Raw genomic sequence first — 20,043 nt, forward strand, 5'->3', positions numbered from 1 at the left:
GTGGGGGGAGGGGCGGGACCCCGAGAATCTTCCTCCAAAATCCCCGAAATCGCCCGAATTTAACCCAAAAAATCCTCCGAAAGAACCCCCAACGTTCCCCCAAAATCGTCTCCAAAATCCCCCAAAATCCTCCCTAAAATTCCGAAATCCTCCCCAAAATGCTCCCAAATTCCCCCAAAATCTGCCCCCCAAATGCTCCCCAAAATCCTCCCCAAAATTCCCCAAAATCCTCCCCAAAATTCCCCAAAATCCTCCCCAAAATTCCCTCAAACCCTCCCCAAAATGCTCCCCAAAATTCCCCAAAATGCTCCCCAAAATTCCCCCAAATCCTCCCCAAAAATCCTCCACAAAATCCCCAAAATTTCCCCCAAAATCTTGACCCACGGAAGGGGCCCGGGGGGAGAATTTTGGGGCATTTTTTGGGTGGATTTTGAGGTACATTTTGGGCAGTTTTGGGGTTTTTTTGTGTAGTTTTTTAAGGTATTTTTGGGTGGATTTTGTGCTATTTTGGGGTGGATTTTAGGGAGCTTTTGGGATATTTTTGGGAGGGTTCTGGGGTCACTTTTGGGTGAGTTTTGGAGTATTTTTGGAGTAAATTTTGGGCGGTTTTGGGGCATTTTAGGTGGGTTTTTTGGTTATTTTTGGATATGTTTTGGGGAATTTTTGGGTGGGTTTTGGAGTCACTTTTGGGTGAGATTTGGAGTATTTTTGGGGTCACTTTAGGGGGGTTTCGGGGCCACTTTAGGCCAGTTTTGGAACTTCGTGGTATTTCAGGTGGGTTTTTTGGGTATTTTTGGATAGGTTTTGGAGGATTTTTCGGGCATTTTTGGGTGGATTTTGGGGCATTTTTAGGTGGATTTTGGGGCATTTTTGGGTGGATTTTGAGGCATTTTTGGGTGGCTTTTGAGGCATTTTTGGGTGGGTTTTGGGGCATTTTTGGGTGAATATTGGGGTATTTTTGGGTGGGTTTTGGGGCATTTTTGGGTGGATTTTGGGTCATTTTTGGGTGAATATTGGGGTATTTTTGGGTGGGTTTTGGGGCATTTTTGGGTGGATTTTGGGGCATTTTTGGGTGGATTTTGGGGCATTTTTGGGTGGGTTTTGGGGTATTTTTGGGTGGGTTTTGGGGCATTTTTGGGTGGATTTTGGGGCATTTTTGGGTGGATTTTGGGGCATTTTTGGGTAGGTATTGGGTTGATTTTGGGGTGGTTTTGGGGCACTTTTGGGTGGATTTTGGGGCATTTTTTGGTGGCTTTTGGGGCATTTTCAGTGTCACTTTCCCGCCGTCCGTACCGATCGCTCTCTCCCATCCCGTTCCGGTCGCTCTCTCCGTTCCATTCCCATCCCGTTCCGTTCCGTTCCATACGGATCGCTCTCTCCCGTTCCCGTTCCGTTCCGGTCGCTCTCTCCCATCCCGTTCCCGTTCCCGTCCCTTTCCGTCCCGTTCCGTCCCGTTCCCGTTCCATTCCCATCCCGTTCCGTTCCGTCCCGCTCGCTCTCCCGTCCCGTCCCTCCCCGGCCGCCGTCCCCTCGTGCCGCGGTCGCGGCGCCGCCCCGATGGCGGCGGGCGGCGGGGCCGGGCCCGGGCGGGCCCTGGAGGCGCTGCTGGAGATGGGATTCGGGCCCCGGCGGGCGTGAGGGCGGCACCGGGACACCGGGACACCGGGGGGACCGGGGATAACGGGGGGACACCGGGACAGCGGGGGGACCGGGGGGAGACCGGGGAGAGCGGGACAGCGGGGATAACGGGGATAACGGGGGGACAGGGGGGGGACACCGGGACACCGGGGGGACCGGGAACGGCACCGGGACACCGGGACACCGGGGGGACAACGGGGAGACCGGGGGGACCGGGGATAACGGGGACACCAGGACAGCGGGACAGCGGGGATAACGGGGGGAGACCGGGGATAACGGGGGCACAGCGGGGATAACGGGGGGACAGCGGGACAGCGGGAGACCGGGCATAACGGGGAGAGCGGGGGGACCGGGAACGGCACCGGGACACCGGGGGGAGACCGGGGACAGCGGGACACCGGGACAGCGGGGAGAGCGGGGGGACACCGGGGATACACCGGGGGGACAGCGGGGAGGGGGCCCGGGAACGGCACCGGGAATGGGGTTATGGGGGGGGTGGGACATGGAAAGGCCCCGGGATCCCCCAAAATAACCGGGACCCCCAAAATAACCGGGACCCCCCAAAATAACCGGGACCCCCCAAAATAACCGGGACCCCCAAAATAACCGGGACCCCCCGGTCCCGCAGGGCGAAGGCGCTGGCGCTGACCGGGAACCGGGGAGTGGAGCCGGCCATGGACTGGTGAGGGGGACCCCGAAAACAGCCCCGGGACCCCCCAAAATACCCAGCGGGATCCCCCAAAAACAGACCCGGGACCCCAAAAACAGCCCCGGGACCCCCAAAAACAGCCCCGAGACCCCAAAAACAGCCCCGGGACCCCAAAAAACCCAGCGGGATCCCCCAAAAACAGCCCCGGGACCCCAAAAACAGCCCCGGGACCCCAAAAACAGCCCCTGGACCCCCAAAAAAACCCTGGGACCCCCAAAAAATCCAGCGGGATCCCCCAAAAACAGCCCCGGGACCCCAAAAACAGCCCCGGGACCCCAAAAACAGCCCCGGGACCTCAAAAACAGCCCCGGGACCACAGAAAAAAACCCCAGGACCCCCAAAAACAGCCTCGGGACCCCCAAAATGATCCCCAGGACACCTGAAATTCCACCTAGGACCCCCAAAAACCCCCTAAGACCCCCAAAAACAGCCTCGGTAACCCAAAAATTCCCTTTGGGACCCCAAAAATCCCCCTGGGACCCCTGAAATTCCCTTCGGGACCCCAACCCCTCCCAGGACCCCCAAAATTCTACTTGGGAACCCCAAAATTCCTCCCAAAAACCCCCTGAGACCCCCAAAATTCTCCCCAGGACTCCAGAACCCCCCCTGGGACGCCCAAAATTCCCTTCGGGACCCCAAAACACCCCCGGGAGCCCCAAAATTCCCATCAGGGTCCCCAAAATTCCTTCTGGGACCCCAAACCCCCCCCCCCCCAGGATCTCCAGATTTCCCTTTAGGACCCCTGAAATTCCTCCTGGGACCCCAAAAACCTCTGAGACCCCCCAAAAACCTCTGCAGAACCTCAAACCCCCCCTGGGACCCCCAAAATTCCCATCAGGGTCCCCAAAATTCCTCCTGGGACCCCCCAAAAACTCCCTGAGACCCCTAAATTCCCTTCATGACTCCCCAAAAACCCCCTGACACCCCAAAATTCCTCCTGGGATGCTGCAAAGACCTTACAGAGCCCCCCAGGACCCCCCCAATTTTGGGTCCCCCCCCAATTCGGGGGTCCCCCCGATTTTTGGGTCCCCAGGCTGGTGGCTCATGAGGACGACCCCGACTCGGACCCCGAACTCCCCCCGGGTTTGGGGGCGCCGCCCGCGGGCCTGGGGGGGCCCCGGCAGCCGCCGGCCCCCGAGGACGAGACCCAGAAGTGAATTTTGGGGTTTAAAGGGACATTCTGGGGTCTGGGGGGGAAATTTTGGGGTTTGGGGAGGGAATTTTGGGGTTTGGGGAGGGAATTTTGGGGTTTGGGGAGCTCAGGGATATTTTGGGGTTCAGAGCGGTTAATTTGGGGTTTCAGGGTGGTTTTGGGCAGAGTTTTCAGGTATTCTCAGGAGGGCTTTGGGGTATTTTTTGGTGGGTTTTAGGGTATTTTTTGGTGGATTTTTTGGGGTATTTTTGGGAGGGTTTTGGGCTGGTTTTGGGGCACTTTACGGTGAGTTTTTTGGGTATTTTTAGGAGGGTTTGGGTATTTTTGGGAGGGTTTTGGGCTGGTTTTGCAGCATTTTATGGTGAGTTTTTTTGGTATTTTTAGAACGATTCTGGGGTATTTTTGGGTGGATTTTGGGGATGGTTTTGGGGTATTTTTCAGTGGGTATTTTTAGGACTATTCTGGGGTATTTTTGGGTGGATTTTGGGGATGTTTTTTGGGTATTTTTCAGTGGGTATTTTTGGGTATTTTTAGGACGATTTTGGGGTATTTTGGGGTGGATTTTGGGATGTTTTTTGGGTATTTTTCAGTGGGTATTTTTAGGACGATTTTGGGGTATTTTTGGGTGGATTTGGGGATGTTGTTTGGGTATTTTTCGGTGGGTATTTTTAGGACGATTTTGGGGTATTTTTGGGTGGATTTTTGGGATGGTTTTGGGGTATTTTTCAGTGGGTATTTTTGGGTATTTTTAGGACGATTCTGGGGTATTTTGGGGTGGATTTGGGGATGTTGTTTGGGTATTTTTCAGTGCGTATTTTTAGGACGATTCTGGGGTATTTTGGGGTGGATTTGGGGATTTTTTGGGGTATATTGGGGGAGTTTTGGGTATTTTTGGGGTTCAGGCTGTTTTGCGTCCCAGGCTGCTCTCCGAGGCTGGCAGGAGCGCGGTGCCTCTGGGATTTTGGGGCTCAGGGATACTTTGGGGTTCAGAATTTGGGGTGTTTTTGGGTCCCAGGCTGCTCTCCGAGGTGGGGCAGGAGCGCGGTGCCTCTGGGATTTTGGGGCTCAGGGATACTTTGGGGTTCAGAATTTGGGGTGTTTTTGGGTCCCAGGCTGCTCTCCAAGGCTGGCAGGAGGGCGGTGCCTCTGGGATTTTGGGGCTCAGGGATACTTTGGGGTGCAGAATTTTGGGTGTTTTTGGGTCCCAGGCTGCTCTCCGAGGCGGGGCAGGAGCGCGGTGCCTCTGGGATTTTGGGGCTCAGGGATATTTTGAAGTTCAGAATTTGGGGTGTTTTTGGGTCCCAGGCTGCTCTCCGAGGCTGGCAGGAGCGCGGTGCCTCTGGGATTTTGGGGCTCAGGGATACTTTGGGGTTCAGAATTTTGGGTGTTTTTGGGTCCCAGGCTGCTCTCCGAGGCGGGGCAGGAGCGCGAGCGGCGGCGCCGGGGGCAGGAGCTGGCCAAGCTGCGGGAATGGCGGCGCGACGAGGAGCGGCGCCGCGCGGCCGAGGAGCGGCGCCGGGAGCGCGCCGAGGAGCGGGCGGCGCGGTGAGGGACCCCAGGCGCCGAACTCCGGGGGAGCCGCCCCGAATTTCCTCAAATTTCCACCCAGAAAAATCCCGGGAGGAGCTGGGTCCTCTGAGCTGCCGGGGGCGCCAAAATGGCGGGAAAAGCCCTCAGGAAAAAGGGGAAAAGCCCTCACAAAAAAGGGCGGGAAAAGCCCTCAGGAAAAACGGGAAAAGCCCTCAGGAAAAAGGGGAAAAGCCCTCACAAAAAAGGGGAAAAGCCCTCAGGAAAAAGGGGAAAAGCCCTCAGGAAAAACGGGAAAAGCCCTCAGGAAAAAGGCGGGAAAAGCCCTCAGGAAAAAGGGAAAAGCCCTCAGGAAAAAGGGAAAAGCCCTAAGGAAAAAGGGCGGGAAAAGCCCTCAGGAAAAAGGGAAAAGCCCTCAGGAAAAAGGGGAAAAGCCCTCAGGAAAAAGGGGAAAAGCCCTCAGGAAAAAGGCGGGAAAAGCCCTCAGGAAAAAGGGGAAAAGCCCTAAGGAAAAAGGGGAAAAGCCCTCACAAAAAAGGGCGGGAAAAGCCCTCAGGAAAAAGGGCGGGAAAAGCCCTCAGGAAAAAGGGGAAAAGCCCTCACAAAAAAGGGCGGGAAAAGCCCTCAGGAAAAAGGCGGGAAAAGCCCTCAGGAAAAAGGGGAAAAGCCCTCAGGAAAAGGGGAAAAGCCCTCAGGAAAAACGGGAAAAGCCCTCAGGAAAAAGGGGAAAAGCCCTCAGGAAAAAGGGGAAAAGCCCTCAGGAAAAAGGCGGGAAAAGCCCTCAGGAAAAAAGGCGGGAAAAGCCCTCAAGAAAAAGGCGGGAAAAGCCCTCAGGAAAAAAGGGGGGAAAGCCCTCAGGAAAAGGGGAAAAGCCCTCAGGAAAAAAGGGGGGAAAGCCCTCACAAAAAAGGGGAAAAGCCCTCAGGAAAAAGGGGAAAAGCCCTCAGGAAAAAGGGGAAAAGCCCTCAGGAAAAAGGCGGGAAAAGCCCTCAGGAAAAAGGGAAAAGCCCTCACAAGAAAGGGGAAAAGCCCTCAGGAAAAAGGGGAAAAGCCCTCAGGAAAAAGGGGAAAAGCCCTCAGGAAAAAAGGGAGGAAAGCCCTCACACAAAATGGGAAAATCCCTCACAAAAAAGGGGAAAAGCCCTCAGGAAAACGAGTGGGAAAAACCCTTAAAAAAAGGGGAAAAGCCCTCACGAAAAAGGCGGGAAAAGCCCTCAGGGGCAATGGCGGCACCATGGGGGTTTTGGGGGGACAAAAACCCCTCAGGATTCCCTCAGACCATAAAAATTCCCCGGATTCCCACCTGAAAACCTTTTGGGGACGCTCCCTGCACCGCCAAACCTGAGAGTGCCACCCTAAAACTTCGGGGGTGCCCCTGGAGATCCCCTGGGATCCCCAAAATTCCCTTAGGATTCCCCAGATCCTCTCAGGATCTCCCAAATTCCCCTACAATCCCCCAAATCCTTTGGGATGCGCCCCAAATCCCCTCAGGATTCCCAAAATTCCCTCAGAATCCCCCAAAATCTCCTCAGGATTCCCAAAATTCCCTCAGGATCCCCCAAATCTCCCCAGGATTCCCCACATCCCCCGGGATTCCCAAAATCCCTCTGGGATCCCCCAAATCCCGCCGGGATCCCCCGGATTGCCGCAGCCCCTCCCGATTTTTAGGGATCCCAAAAGTTTCGGGGAACCCCTGGAAATTTGGGATTTCCCCCCAAACTCCCCAGGCAGAGGGTGCGGGAGAAGATCGAGCGGGACAAGGCGGAGCGGGCACAGAGGGTGAGCGGGATCTCAACAAATTTTGGGGATCCCAGGGGATTTGGGGGATCCCAGGAGATTTTGGGGGGATCCTGAAGGATTTGGGGGGTGGATCTTAAGGGATTCTGGGGGGGGGGGGGGGTGGTACCAAAGGATTTGGGGGATCCTGAAGGATTTGAGAGGATTCCAAAGGATTTTGGGGGGATCTCAAAGGATTTTGAGGGATCCCAGGGGATTTTGGGGATCCCAGGGGATTTTGGGGGATCACAAAGGATTTGGGGGGTGGATCTTAAGGGCTTCTGGGGGGAGATCCCAAAGGATTTGGGGGATCCTGAAGGATTTGAGAGGATTCCAAAGGATTTTGGGGGGATCCCAGGGGATTTGGGGGGATCTTAAGGGATTTTGGGGGGGAAATCCCACAGGGTTTTGGGGATCCTGAAGGATTTGGGGGGATTCCAAAGGATTTTGGGGGATCACAAAGGATTTGGGGGGTGGATCTTAAGGGATTCTGGGGAGATTCCAAAGGATTTTGGGGGATCACAGAGGATTTAGGGGATCCCAGCGGATTTGGGGAATTCCCAGGGGATTTGGGGGATCCCCGAGGCCACTCTGGGGTGCAGCCCCGCCGGGATCCCCCAAATCTCCCCCTGCCCCTCCCGCAGTTCGCCCCCACCCCCCCGGAGCCCCCAAATCCCCCCCGGGAGCCGCCCCGGGAGCCGCCGGCGCCGCGGGAGCACGAGCACTGCCGGATCCAGGTGGGGATTCGGGATCCCTGATGGGATTTGGGGTCCCTGATGGGATTTGGGGGGTCCTGATGGGATTTGGGGGGATCCTGATGGGATTTGGGATCCCTGATGGGATTTGGGGGGATTCCTGATGGGATTTGGGATCCCTGATGGGATTTGGGGTCCCTGATGGGATTTGGGGGAGCCCTGATGGGATTTGGGGGGATCCTGATGGGATTTGGGATCCCTGATGGGATTTGGGGGAGCCCTGATGGGATTTGGGGGGATCCCTGATGGGATTTGGGGGGTCCTGATGGGATTTGGGGGAGCCCTGATGGGATTTGGGGGGATCCTGATGGGATTTGGGGGAGCCCTGATGGGATTTGGGGGGATCCTGATGGGATTTGGGATCCCTGATGAGATTTGGGGTCCCTGATGGGATTTGGGGGGATCCTGATGGGATTTGGGGGGATCCCTGATGGGATTTGGGGTCCCTGATGGGATTTGGGGGGATCCCTGATGGGATTTGGGGGGTCCTGATGGGATTTGGGGGATCCCTGATGGGATTTGGGGGGATCCCTGATGGGATTTGGGGGGATTCCTGATGGGATTTGGGGGGATCCCTGATGGGATTTGGGGGGTCCTGATGGGATTTGGGGGGATCCTGATGGGATTTGGGGGGATTCCTGATGGGATTTGGGGTCCCTGATGGGATTTGGGGGAGCCCTGATGGGATTTGGGGGAGCCCTGATGGGATTTGGGGGAGCCCTGATGGGATTTGGGGGGATCCCTAATGGGATTTGGGATCCCTGATGGGATTTGGGGGAGCCCTGATGGGATTTGGGATGGATTTTGGGAGGATCTGGGGGGATCTGTGGGCTCCCCGATGGGATTTGGGAATTCTCTGATGGCATTTTGGGGGATTTTGGGAGGATCTGGGTGGATTTTGGGTTATTTTAGGTACCTTTTAGGTTATTTTGGGTACATTTTGGGTGATTTTAGTCACATTTTGGGTGGTTTCTCCCCCAGCTGCGCCTGCCGGACTGGGGTTGATTTTGGGTTATTTAGGGTGATTTGGGGCACATTTTGGGTTATTTAGGGTGATTTGGGGCACATTTCGAGTGATTTTGGTCACGTTTTGGGTGGTTTTAGTGACGTTTTGGGTGATATTGGTCCCGTTTTGGGTGGTTTCTCCCCCAGCTGTGCCTGCCGGACTGGGGGTGATTTTGGGTGGATTTAAGGTGATTTTGGTCCCATTTTGGGTGGTTTTGGTCCCGTTTTGGGTGATTTTGGTCCCGTTTTGGGTGGTTTTAGTCCCGTTTTGGGTGATTTTGGTCCCATTTTGGGTGGTTTTGGTCCCGTTTTGGGTGGTTTTAGTCCCGTTTTGGGTGTTTTTAGTCCCATTTTGGGTGGTTTTAGTGACATTTTGGGTGATTTTGGTCCCGTTTTGGGTGGTTTTGGTCCCGTTTTGGGTGTTTTTAGTCCCATTTTGGGTGGTTTTAGTGACATTTTGGGTGATTTTGGTCCCGTTTTGGGTGGTTTTGGTCCCGTTTTGGGTGGTTTTAGTCCCGTTTTGGGTGATTTTGGTCCCGTTTTGGGTGATTTTGGTCCCGTTTTGGGTGGTTTTGGTCCCGTTTTGGGTAGTTTTGGTCCCGTTTTGGGTGGTTTCTCCCCCAGCTGCGCCTGCTGGACTGGGGTTGATTTTGGGTGGATTTAAGGTGATTTTGGTCCCGTTTTGGGTGGTTTTAGTGACATTTTGGGTGGTTTTGGTCCCGTTTTGGGTGTTTTTAGTCCCGTTTTGGGTGGTTTTAGTGACATTTTGGGTGGTTTCTCCCCCAGCTGCGCCTGCCCGACGGCCGCGCGCTCACGCAGAGTTTCCGGGCGCGGGAGCCGCTGGCGGCCGTGCGGCTTTTCGTGGAGCTCCAGGGGGGCCCGGGGGGCTCGGGGGGTTTGGGGGGCGGCTCCGGGGGTCCCCCCGAGCCCTTCAGCCTCCGCACGGCCTTTCCCCGGCGCCTCTTCACCGACGAGGACATGGAGAAACCCCTGCAGGAGCTGGGTGGGTCCTGGGGGGCTCCGGGGGTCCTGGGGGGCTCTGGGGGTCCTGGGGGGTTTGGGGACCTCCTAAAACAGTTTCCAGGGAATTTTGGGGGGTCCTGGGGGGAGTCTGGGCGGTCCCTGAAGGGGTCAAGGGGTTCAGGGGGTTCTGGGGGGATTTGGGGGGGGTCTTCAGGGCATTTTGGGGGTCCCCGGAGGGGGGGTTTGGGCAGGGTCTAGGAGAGTCCTTGGGGGGTTTGGGGGATCCCCGAGGGGATTTTGGGGGTCCCTGGGGGGATTTGGGAAGGGTTTGGGGGTCCCTGGGGGGATTTTGGGGGTCCCTGGGGGATTTGGGAAGGGTCTGGGGGTCCTTGGGGGGGTTTGGGGGTCCCTGGGGAGATTTGGGGGGGTCTCCAGGGAGTTTGGGGGGGTCCTGTGGGGATTTGGGGATCCTGGGGGGCATTTGGAGGGTCCTTGGGGGGTTTAGGGGGGCCCTGATGGGTTTTGGGGGTCCCTGAGGGGATTTGGGAAGGGTTGGGGGATCCTTGGGGGGGTTTGGGGGTCCCTGGGGGGATTTTGGGGGTCCCTGGGGGATTTGGGAAGGGTTTGGGGGTCCTTGGGGGGGTTTGGGGGTCCCTGGGGAGATTTGGGGGGGTCTCCAGGTATTTTTGGGGGTTCTTGGGGGTTCCTATGGGGATTTGGGGATCCTGGGGGGCATTTGGAGGGTCCTTGGGGGGTTTAGGGGGGCCCTGATGGGTTTTGGGGGTCCCTGAGGGGATTTGGGAAGGGTTGGGGGGGTCCTTGGGGATTTTGGGGGTCCCTGGGGGTGATTTGGGGGATCCAGGGTGGGTCCTGGGGGGGTTGGTGTGTCTCTGAGGGAATTTTGGGGGGATTTGGGGGATTTTTTTGGGGTGCTCACATTCCCCCCCCTTTCCAGGCCTGGTTCCCTCCGCCGTCGTCATCGTGGCCAAAAAGGAGGGGAGCTGAGGGGGGGCACTCCCCGAGAACCCCAAAACCCCCCGAGAAAACCCCAAATAAACTGGAAAAAATTAAAATTGAAAAAGTCAAACCCAAAGGACTCCAAATAAACCCAACAAACTCCCAAACAAATAAAAAAAAATCCAAAAAAAACCAAATAAACTCCAAAACCTCCCAGAAAGCCCCAAATGAAGTGGAAAAAAAATTTTAAAAACTGTAAATAAACAAAAAAAACTCCAAATCTAAAAAACTCCAAAATAAGCGTCAAAAAACTCAAACCCAAATAACCCCAAATAAAGGGACAAAAAATTTAAAAAAAAGCAAATAAACCCAAAAAAAATTACGAAATAAACCGCAAAAAACTAACCCAAAAATCCCAAATAAACCCAAACCAACTCCAAGTGAGCCCAAAAAAACCCCAAATCAGACCCAAAAAAGTCAAATTAACCCAAAAAAGTCAAATTAACCCAAAGTGACCCTAAAGAAACCAAAAACAGCCCCTAAAAATCCCCCCAAAAATCCAAATAAACACCAAAAAAACCCCCCAATAAACCCAAAAAACCCCCAAATAAACCCAAATCCCCCACAAATGAACCCCAGAAGCCCCAAGCCCCTCTGGAGCCGGTTCCGGTTCTTTATTGGCGCGCGGGCGCCGGTCGGTGCCGGTCCCGGTGCCGGTTCCGGTGCCAGTCCCGGTGCCGGTCCCGGTGCCGGTCCCGGTTCCCCTCACGGCTCCGGGCGGCGCCGGCGTCCCACGGGGTCGGCGAGGATGACGATGGCCCAGGCGCCCAGACCTGCGGGGAGGGGGAGGCTGCAGCACCTGGGCACACCTGAGATACACCTGAGATACACCTGGGGGTACCTGGGCACACCTGGGGGCACCTGAGATACACCTGGGGGCACCTGGGCACACCTGGGGGCACCTGAGATACACCTGGGGGCACCTGGGCACACCTGAGGGAACCTGGGCACACCTGAGATACACCTGGGGGTACCTGGGCACACCTGGGGGCACCTGAGATACACCTGAGATACACCTGGGGGCACCTGAGATACACCTGGGGTTACCTGGGCACACCTGGGGCATGGCTCACACATCTGTGATACACCTGGGCACACCTAAGGCACAGCTGGGGGCACCTTAGATATACCTGGGCACACCTGGCGGTACCAGGGCACACCTGGGCACACCCCAGGACCCTCCCCCACCCATGGGAGCCCCAACCCCTCCCCCTCCCCAGGATTCCGGGGGGAATTTGAGGTGATCTGGGAATTTGGGGCCATTTCGGGACAACTTGGGGCACCTCAGGGACATTTAGGACAATTTGGGGATATTTCTGGGGCCATTTTAGAGCATTTTGAGGACATCTTGGGGCCTTTTTGGGACTTTTTGGGGCATTTTGGGATCGTTTGGTGCCTTTTTGGGATATTTTAGGACTTCTTGGGGCCATTTTGGGACTTTTCGGGGCATTTTGGGATCGTTTGGGGCCTTTTTGGGATATTTTAGGACTTCTTGGGGCCATTTTGGGACTTTTTTGGACTTGGGGCCATTTTGGGATAATTTGGGGCCATTTTGGGAATATTTGAGGACGTTTGGCAACATTTTGGTGCCATTTTGGGACAAATTGAGGCCATTTAAGGGGCCTTTTGGGAATTTTCGGGGATATTTTGGGGAATTTGGAGACATTTTGGAGAAATTTGGGGACACTTCCAGCCACCTGGGGACATTCCCATGATTCGAGGACGCCCTGAGCCGTTTCGGGGCATTTTCGGGACATTTTGGGGCATTCCGGGGCCGCTTTGTGACAACTCCGAGACACTCGGGGGCTTTTCGGGGCCACTTTTTGACATTTCGGGGCCGCGTCGGAACATCCCGCGCCCCCCCCGCCCCCCGGGACCGCCCCCCCCCCCCCTCACCGGCGGCCAGCGTGATCTGGGCAATGGCGGCCATGGAGGGCGGCGCGCCGCTGCGCAGGGCGCCGCGCGGGCCGCGGTACACCCAGAGCGCGGCCAGCAGCAGCCCCGCGCCGCTCAGCAGGCGGCAGCTCCAGCAGCCGCCGAACAGCGGCCGCGCCTCCGCGGGCTCCGCGCCCCGGCGCGACATGGCGGCACCGGAAGCGCCGCCGGAAGTGGCCGCGCCGCAAAAACCTCCGGGTGCGGCCGGCGCCAAAAAGAGTCCCGCGCGCACAGCGCGCCCCGCGCCGATGGTTCCGGGGGGAATTCAAGGTCGCCGGCAAACGGCGGCGCGGGCGGGGGGGGGGAGTCCCGGTGCTGACGTCACTTCCGGCACGGCGCCGCGCGGTGCGCCACGTTGTCGTCGGTCTGGGCGGCCTCGCGCAGCGCCGCCGCGATCAGCTCGTTGTGGCGCCGCCGCTGCGCCAAAGTCGCGGCGTCCCCGGCCGGCGGCGCCTGCGGAACGGGGGAAAGAACCGGGAATGACCGGCGGGTCCCGGCCCCGGGCGGCCCCGCGCCGCCTCCCGCCCGTACCTTGTCCCCGGCCGCCAGCGCCGCCCAGAGCAGCAGCCCCAGCGCCACCGGGACGGCGCCGCGGGCGAGCGCGCGGGGCCAGCGCGGGTCCGGCGCCATCGCGCGCGCTGCGCCGCTTCCGGCGCGCGGGAAAGCGGAGGCGGGGCCGGGGCAGCGGGACCCGCCCCCAACGGGGACCGGCGGACGCAGCCGCGAGAGAGAAGCGGATCGGAGCCGTTTATTGCCAAGTGAAAGCTCCGCGCGCTCCTCCCGCCGCCGGCGCGCTCCCGCGGCGCTGCCGCTGCCTCGGCCGGTCCTGCGGGGGAGAAGAGGGCGGTGAGGCGGCGGCCCGAGCGCTGCGGGGCTCCGGAGCCCCAACCCCGGCGCCAAACCCCGGCCCCTGTCCCGGCGCGTGAGGGTGGGACCGGCGGACGCCACCGCCGGCACCGAAGACATCGCGCCGGCCGCTGCTGTCCCTCCGCACATCACGGAGCCCGGCACGGCCCCGCCGGGGCCCGCCAAGAACGGGAGGAGCTCCCGGCGCCGCCCGCGCGCCCCGAGCCCGACCCCCGCCCGCGAACGGACCCGGCCCGGAGCGCGCCCGGCGCCGAAAGAGCGGCCGGGGCGGCGGCGGCGCTTTATACCGAGCCCGCGTGGGCGGGGCCTCGGAGACGTCCGCCAATAAAAGCCGCCGGCGCGCGCGCGCCAACCAATGAGAATAAAGCAGAAAAGATAGAGGCGGTGGCCTGAGGGGGGATTAGAATATGGGCGGGGCTCTCGGCAGCGCAGCCAATCAGAACCCGCCGCCGCCCTCGCGCGCGCGCGAGCCAATGAGATTTGTGGGGTGGGGCGAAGGAGGGGGCGGGGTTTGAGACCGGAAGCGCGGCCGTACCGGAAGTGGCGGCGGCGATGGGGATCGGCGGGAAAATCAACCGGCCCCGAACGGTCCCGGGGGGCTCCGGGGGCACCGGGGGGAACCGGGGGGACACCGGGGGGGGCGGGAGGGGCCTCACGAGCGGCCCGGCGGGAGGCAGAGCGCGGGGGGGGAGCGGAAATCCCCAGCCTCACGCGCTGCCGGTAACCGGTACCGGGGGGGGATCTCCGGTAACCCCGGGGGCGCCCCGGTGATTCCGCCGTGCCCCGCAGGAGCTGCGCAAGAAACTCTTCAAGCGGCGGCGGGAGCGGGCGCGGGGCCGGCGGCAGAAGCGGCGGTGAGCGGCGCCCCTCCCCCCTCCCGGTGTCCGGTGACCGGGGCGGGTCCCGGTGTGACCGGACCGGTCCCGGTGTGACCGGGGGCGGGTCCCGGTGTGACCGGACCGGTCCCGGTGTGACCGGGCGGGTCCCGGTGTGACCGGGGCGGGTCCCGGTGTGACCGGACCGGTCCCGGTGTGACCGGGCGGGTTCCGGTGTGACCGGACCGGTCCCGGTGTGACCGGGCGGGTCCCGGTGTGACCGGGGCGGGTTCCGGTGTGACCGGGCGGGTCCCGGTGTGACCGGGGGCGGGTCCCGGTGTGACCGGGGGCGGGTCCCGGTGTGACCGGGCGGGTCCCGGTGTGACCGGGGGCTCCCGGGGCTCTCTCCGGTGCAGGGCGGCGGCGGCGGCGGCGGCCCCGGTGTGGGGGAAGCGGCAGCGGAAGGAGCTGAAGCGGCTGCGGCGGGGGTGAGCGGGGGAGGGGCACCGGGGGGCACCGGGGGCGGCACCGGAGCCGCCCTGAGCCCTCCCGGTGCCCCCAGCGCCCGGCGGCCGCGCCGAGACCGGGACGGAGACGGAGGAACGGCGGAGATGGAGCCGTGACACCGGGGACGGACCTGGGACACCGGGGACACCAGTCCCTGCCTCAGTTTCCCCAATCTCTGCCTCAGTTTCCCCGGTCCTGCCTCAGTTTCCCCAATCCTGCCTCAGTTTCCCCTTTCCTGCCTCAGTTTCCCCAATCCTGCCTCAGTTTCCCCGGTCCTGCCTCAGTTTCCCCAATCCCTGCCTCAGTTTCCCCTTTCCTGCCTCAGTTTCCCCGGTCCTGCCTCAGTTTCCCCAATCCCTGCCTCAGTTTCCCCGGTCCTGCCTCAGTTTCCCCTTTCCTGCCTCAGTTTCCCCGGTCCTGCCTCAGTTTCCCCAGCCCCCGGCCCAGCTCCGGTCGCGGTGACCCCGATCCGTGTCCCCCTGTCCCCAATAAAGGCGCCCGCTCGCTCTGTCCGTCCGTCCCTCGCGTGTCCGTCCGTCCCGCGGCCGGGGCGCCGGACCCTTTTCGCGGTGGCACCGGCGGGGCGGCCGCTTCCGGCGGGGGCGCGCCCCGCGCACGCGCAGCCGCCCGGCCCCGCCGCGCTCGCCATGTCGGCGCTGTGCGACCCCCCCGGCGGCGCCCGGGCCCCGCTCAGGTACCGGGAGCCCCGGGGAGGGGCGGGAGGGCCCCGGGAGCCCCCCCCGGGAGGGACCCCCCGGACCGGCACCGGATCCCCCCGGGCCTCCCATCCCCTTTTTTAATCCAAATTTTCCCCATTTTTCTTCTCATTTTCCCTTTTCTAACCCCATTTTTCCCCATTTTCCCCCTCCCTAACCCCCATTTTACCCCTCGTTTCCCCATTTTACCGCTTTGCTCCATTTCCCTCCCCTTATCCCTTTTTAACTCCTCTTTAACCCTTTTAAACCCCATTTTTCCCCATTTCACCCAATTTGTACCCCATTTTTCCCCATTTCACCCCTCCCTATCCCTTTTCTAACCCAAATTTCCCCATTTTACCCCGTTTCCCCCCTCCCTATCTCTTATTAACCCATTTTTTCCCCATTTTTCCCCATTTCCCTGTTTCCTCCTTCCTATCCCTTATTAACCCCGTGTTACTCTTCTCTATCCCTTATTAACCCATTTCCCCCCCATTTCTCCCCCATTTCCCCCCCATTTCCCCCCTTTCCCCCCATTCCTCCCCGTTTCCCCCCATTTTCCCCCATTTTCCCCCATTGTCTCCCCATTTTCCCCCCATTTTCCCCCATTTCTCCCCATTTCCCCCCATTCCTCCCCCCTTTCCCCCCATTTTCCCACCTGTTTCCCCCCATTTCTTCCCATTTCCCCCCATTTTCTCCTCGTTTCCCCCCATCTCCCCCCATTTCTCCCCATTCCTCCCCCATTTCCCCCCATTTCTCCCCATTTCCCCCCCATTTCTCATTTCCCGCCATTCCTCCCCCATTTCTCCCCATTTCCCCCCATTTACTCCCCATTCCTCCCCCAATTTTCCCCCCTTTTCCCCCCCATTTCCCCCGTTTCCCCCGTTCCCCGCCGCAGCGCGCAGGAGCTCTCGCAGGAGGTGAAGGCGTTCCTGAGCGGGCTGGACCCGGCGCAGGGCACGCCGCTGTCGCCGGCGGCGCACGCCCGCTGCGCGCTGCGGCTGCTGCGCTGCCTGCCGCCGGCGCGCCACGCGGCGCTGCAGCACCTGCGCGGGCTCTTCGACGAGCAGGTGTGCGCGCACCTGCTGCAGCGCGAGGCCGGCGCCGCCGCCGCCGCCTCGCCGGGCGCCGAGGCGCTGCAGGAGGCGCGGCGGGCGCTGGCCGAGCTGGTGGCGGCCAACCCGCGGGCCTGGGCGCCCGGCGTGGCGGCCTGGGCCAGCGAGCTGATGGGGCAGCTGAGCAGCAAGTACGCGGGCCGGCCCGGCGTGCCGCCCGCCGCCAGCCTCAACGAGCTGCTGCAGCTGTGGATGGCGTGCCCGGCCACGCGCGCGCTGCTGGACATCTACAGCCAGTGCCTGGCCGCCATGGCCGGCAGCTGCCCCGACGCCTGCGTGGACGCGCTGCTGGACACCTCGGTGCAGCACTCGCCGCACTTCGACTGGGTGGTGGCGCACGTGGGCTCCTCCTTCCCCGCCACCATCATCAGCCGCGTGCTGTCCTGCGGCCTCAAGGACTTCTGCGCCCACGGCGGCGGCGGCGGCGAGGCGGCGGCGCTCGGCGACAAGCGGGCGCCCAAGATGGCCTCGGTGGTGGGCATCCTGGGGCACCTGGCGTCGCGGCACGCCGGCAGCATCAAGCAGGAGCTGCTGCGGATGTTCCGCGAGAGCCTGGGCTCGGCGCGCGAGCACCACAAGGCCACGGTGCCCTTCCTGCTGCAGCTGGCGCTGCTGTCGCCGGCGCTGCTGGCCACGGTGTCGGCCGAGCTGGTGGACGCGCTGCAGCCGCCGGTGCTCAACCAGCTGCACCAGCACTTCTCGGCGCTGCCCCGCGACGAGCTGGAGGCCACGGCGGGCGTGGCGGTGCACCTGCTGTGCCACGCCTCGGCCGGCGCGCTGCGGACGCTGCGGTTCCTGCTGGCCACGGCCGCGCCGGCCTCGGTCATCGCCGCGCCGGGGCCGGCGCTGCGCGAGGGCGTGCGCGAGGCCTGCGAGCGCCTGCTGCAGCTGCTGCTGCTGCACCTGCAGAAGCTGGTGCACGGGCGCGGCGGCGCCGGGCCCGCCGAGGCCGCCGCCCGTCCGGTGCCGTTCCTGGAGGCGCTGCGGCCGCACGTGCGGGAGCTGTGCCAGGACGCGCTGCGGCTGGAGCGGCGGCGCGGGCTGTGGCAGCAGCAGCTGCTGGCGCTGCTGGCGGTGCACTCGGCTCCGCACGGCGCGGCCGAGGCGCTCTTCTTCCTGCTGGCGCTGGCTCGCACGCCCGAGGAGCTGGCGCTGGCGCCGCAGCTGCGCGCCGGGCTGCGCGCCGTGCTGCCCGACCCGCTGCCCGCCGCCGTGGCCGCCGCCGTGGCGCAGATCCACGCGGGCCGCCTGCCCGAGCCGCAGCTGGCGCAGCTGCTGCGCAACCTGGCGCTGCTGCTGCAGCCCCGCGAGCCCGAGGGCGAGCCGGGCGAGCCGGCGCTGGGCGCGGCGCTGGCGCGGCACCTGCCCGACCTGGCGCAGCTGCTGCTGCACCCGCGGCCCGAGGTGGCCGAGGCGGCGTGCCGGCTGCTGGCCGCCTGCCCGCTGCCGCGGGCGCTGCCGCCGGCGCACCTGCTGCCGGCCGTGCGCGCCGCCGTGCGCCGCTTCTTCGCCGGGCTGCGCCGGGGCGACGCGGCCGCGCCGGCGCCGGGCGCGCGGCTGCTGGCGCGGCTGAGCGCCGTGAGCCCCGCCGCCGCCAAGGCCGTGCTGGCGCAGCTGGTGGAGGCGGCGCTGGGCGGCCGCGACGCCGAGCTCTTCGGCGAGGCCGAGCCGGACGGGCGCGGCGAGGCCGCCGCCGCCGCCGCCCCGGGAGCCGCGCCGGCCTCGCTGCTGGACGACAACCGGCGCCTCGCGGGCGGCCCCAGCGCGGCGGGCGGCGTGTGGTCGGTGTTCCACGGCGGCGTGATCGGGCGCGGGCGCAGGGCGGCGGGCGGCGGCGCGCGGCGCGGCGCCGAGGAGCTGAGCCGCAACACGCAGGCTTTCCTCAGCCTGCTGCTGCGCTGCTGCCGCGGCGCCGCCGTGGGCGCCGAGGCCGCCAAGGCGGTGGCGGCGGCGCTGGTGGAGGCCGTGTGCCCCGAGGCGGCGGGCGCCGAGCTGGCCTGGCCGCCCGAGGAGCTGGCCCGCGCCACGGTGGAGCGGGACCTGCGCATCCTGCGCCGCTTCCGCCGGCAGCCGCTGCTGTTCCCGCTGCTGCGGCTGGTGGCCGGCGGCCGGCCGGCGCTGTGCTACTGCTCCGTGCTGCTGCGGGGGCTGCTGGCCGGGCTGGTGGCGCACTGGGACGCGTGCCGCGCCGGCAGCACCGCCGCCTCGCCCTGGCACCTGCGGGCGTCCTGCGCGCTCGTGGCGCTGCTGGCCGAGGGCTCGCTGCTGCCGCCCGTGCTGGGCAACATGCACGAGCTGTTCCCCGAGCTGGCGCCCTTCGAGGTGCACCTGCTGCTGCTCAGCGTCTGGGGCTACCTGCGCGACAACAGCCCGCTGCCACAGAAGTTCACCTTCCAGCCCCGCCTCGGCGCCTTCCGCCGCGACTTCGGCCGCGACGCCGACCTGGGCAAGCACCTGGCCGTGCTGCACAGCGTGCTGCACCGCAACATCCACCGCCTGGGCCGCATGGCCGCCCGCTTCTACCCCTGAGCGGGCCGCGGCGCCGGGGACGCTCCGGGAGGGGCTCCCGGGGCGGCTCCGGGGGGCGGCCGGCGCCGAGAGTTGGAGTTTGTAAAATAAAGGAAGCGCAAGGGAGAGAAGGGTCTGGAATTTTGGGGGTTTGGAGGGTCTGGGGGTGTTCAGAGGGGGTTTGGAGGGTCTGGGGGTGTCCACAAGGGGTCTGGGGCTGTTCAAAGGGGGTTTGGAGGGTCTGGGGGTGTCCAGAAGGGGTTTGGGGGGTTCTGGGGAGGGTCTGGGGGTGTCCAGAAGGGGGTTGGAGGGTCTGGGGGTGTCCACAGGGGGTCTGGGGGGTTCTGGGGACGGTCTGGGGGTGTCCACAGGGGGTTTGGAGGGTCTGGGGGTGTCCAGAAGGGGGTTTGGAGGGTCTGGGGGTGTCCACAGGGGGTCTGGGGCTGTTCAAAGTGGGTGTGGGGGGTTCTGGGGACGGTCTGGGGGTGTCCAGAAGGGGGTTGGAGGGTCTAGGGGTGTCCACAGGGGGTCTGGGGGGTTCTGGGGGTGTCCACAGGGGGTTTGGAGGGTCTGGGGCTCTTCAAAGGGGGTCTGGGGGGTTCTGGGGACGGTCTGGGGGTGTCCACAGGGGGTTTTGGGGGTTTCAGGGGTGCGTTGGAGGATTTGGGGGTGTCCAGGAGGTCCTTTGGGGCATGCAAAGGGGGTTTTGGGGGTGTCCAAAGGGGGGTTTGGGGGTCCTTGGGGGGAGTTTTGGGAGGTCCGTGGGGGATTTTGGGAGGTCTCGAGGGTCCTGGTGGGGTCATGGGCGTTTTTGGGGGGTCCCGAGGGTCCCTGGGGGAGTTTCGGGGGGTCCCAGGGCTGTTTTAGGGGTCCTGGGGCTGATTTGGGGGTCCCGGGGGGAATTTGGGGGTCCCGGGGCGCTCCTGTTCCCCCGCCCTGTCAATCACCGCTCTGTCCCCTCCCACCGCCCCACACCAGCCAATCACCGCCCTTGCTCGGGCCGTAACCCCGCCCCCTTCTCCGAGCGCCACCTTCGGCTCGGTGGGCGTGGCCTCGCT

At 62.5% G+C, this 20,043-nt stretch overlaps 3 protein-coding genes, 1 non-coding gene and 1 pseudogene across 7 annotated transcripts; 3 read left to right on the forward strand and 2 right to left on the reverse strand.

Moving 5' to 3' along the window:
• Positions 1-1,077: 1,077 nt before the first annotated feature.
• On the forward strand, positions 1,078-11,131 carry LOC144247943 (UBX domain-containing protein 1). Of its 2 annotated transcripts, none has more exons than XM_085563996.1 (8): positions 1,078-1,634; positions 2,267-2,320; positions 3,381-3,500; positions 4,902-5,045; positions 6,696-6,806; positions 7,448-7,540; positions 9,350-9,566; positions 10,482-11,131. In XM_085563996.1, exons 1-8 carry the CDS (start codon positions 1,558-1,560, stop codon positions 10,731-10,733), a joined length of 1,068 nt encoding a protein of 355 aa, XP_085420122.1. In that variant the 5' UTR covers positions 1,078-1,557; the 3' UTR covers positions 10,734-11,131. The 2 variants fall into 2 exon arrangements, with proteins under 2 accessions (XP_085420122.1, XP_077645821.1); XM_077789695.2 differs by having other exon boundaries at positions 1,086-1,634; positions 6,755-6,806; positions 10,482-10,619.
• Positions 11,132-11,133: 2 nt separating this feature from the next.
• LOC144247907 (distal membrane-arm assembly complex protein 1-like) lies at positions 11,134-13,596 on the reverse strand. Of its 2 annotated transcripts, XM_077789597.2 has the most exons (4): positions 13,574-13,592; positions 13,010-13,304; positions 12,440-12,931; positions 11,134-11,316 (listed from the first exon to the last, which is right to left on the reverse strand). In XM_077789597.2, the coding sequence occupies exons 3-4, from the start codon at positions 12,624-12,626 to the stop codon at positions 11,249-11,251; spliced, it is 255 nt and encodes an 84-aa protein (XP_077645723.2). In that variant the 5' UTR covers positions 12,627-12,931; positions 13,010-13,304; positions 13,574-13,592; the 3' UTR covers positions 11,134-11,248. The 2 variants fall into 2 exon arrangements, with proteins under 2 accessions (XP_077645723.2, XP_077645722.1); XM_077789596.2 differs by lacking the exon at positions 11,134-11,316 and having other exon boundaries at positions 12,633-12,931; positions 13,010-13,596.
• LOC146764833 (small nucleolar RNA SNORA57) lies at positions 13,387-13,520 on the reverse strand. Its single transcript, XR_014950612.1, has one exon. It is a non-coding gene; the product is annotated as a small nucleolar RNA SNORA57 (small nucleolar RNA).
• A 128-nt stretch (positions 13,597-13,724) lies between the features above and the next one.
• C31H11orf98 (chromosome 31 C11orf98 homolog) lies at positions 13,725-15,179 on the forward strand. 2 transcript variants are annotated; one of them, XR_014950590.1, is made up of 6 exons: positions 13,725-13,933; positions 14,135-14,199; positions 14,577-14,648; positions 14,723-14,825; positions 14,968-14,987; positions 15,029-15,179. XR_014950590.1 is itself a non-coding variant. In XM_077789595.2 (4 exons), the coding sequence occupies exons 1-4, from the start codon at positions 13,898-13,900 to the stop codon at positions 14,781-14,783; spliced, it is 234 nt and encodes a 77-aa protein (XP_077645721.1). In that variant the 5' UTR covers positions 13,725-13,897; the 3' UTR covers positions 14,784-15,179. The 2 variants fall into 2 exon arrangements, 1 of the variants encoding a protein (XP_077645721.1); XM_077789595.2 differs by having other exon boundaries at positions 14,723-15,179.
• A 135-nt stretch (positions 15,180-15,314) lies between these two features.
• Positions 15,315-19,109, forward strand: LOC146764834 (integrator complex subunit 5 pseudogene; annotated as a pseudogene).
• Positions 19,110-20,043: the final 934 nt, after the last annotated feature.

Source organism: Lonchura striata, chromosome 31 (assembly GCF_050655825.1).
Source record: "Lonchura striata isolate lonStrDom1 chromosome 31, ASM5065582v1, whole genome shotgun sequence".
NCBI classification, from domain to species: domain Eukaryota; kingdom Metazoa; phylum Chordata; class Aves; order Passeriformes; family Estrildidae; genus Lonchura; species Lonchura striata.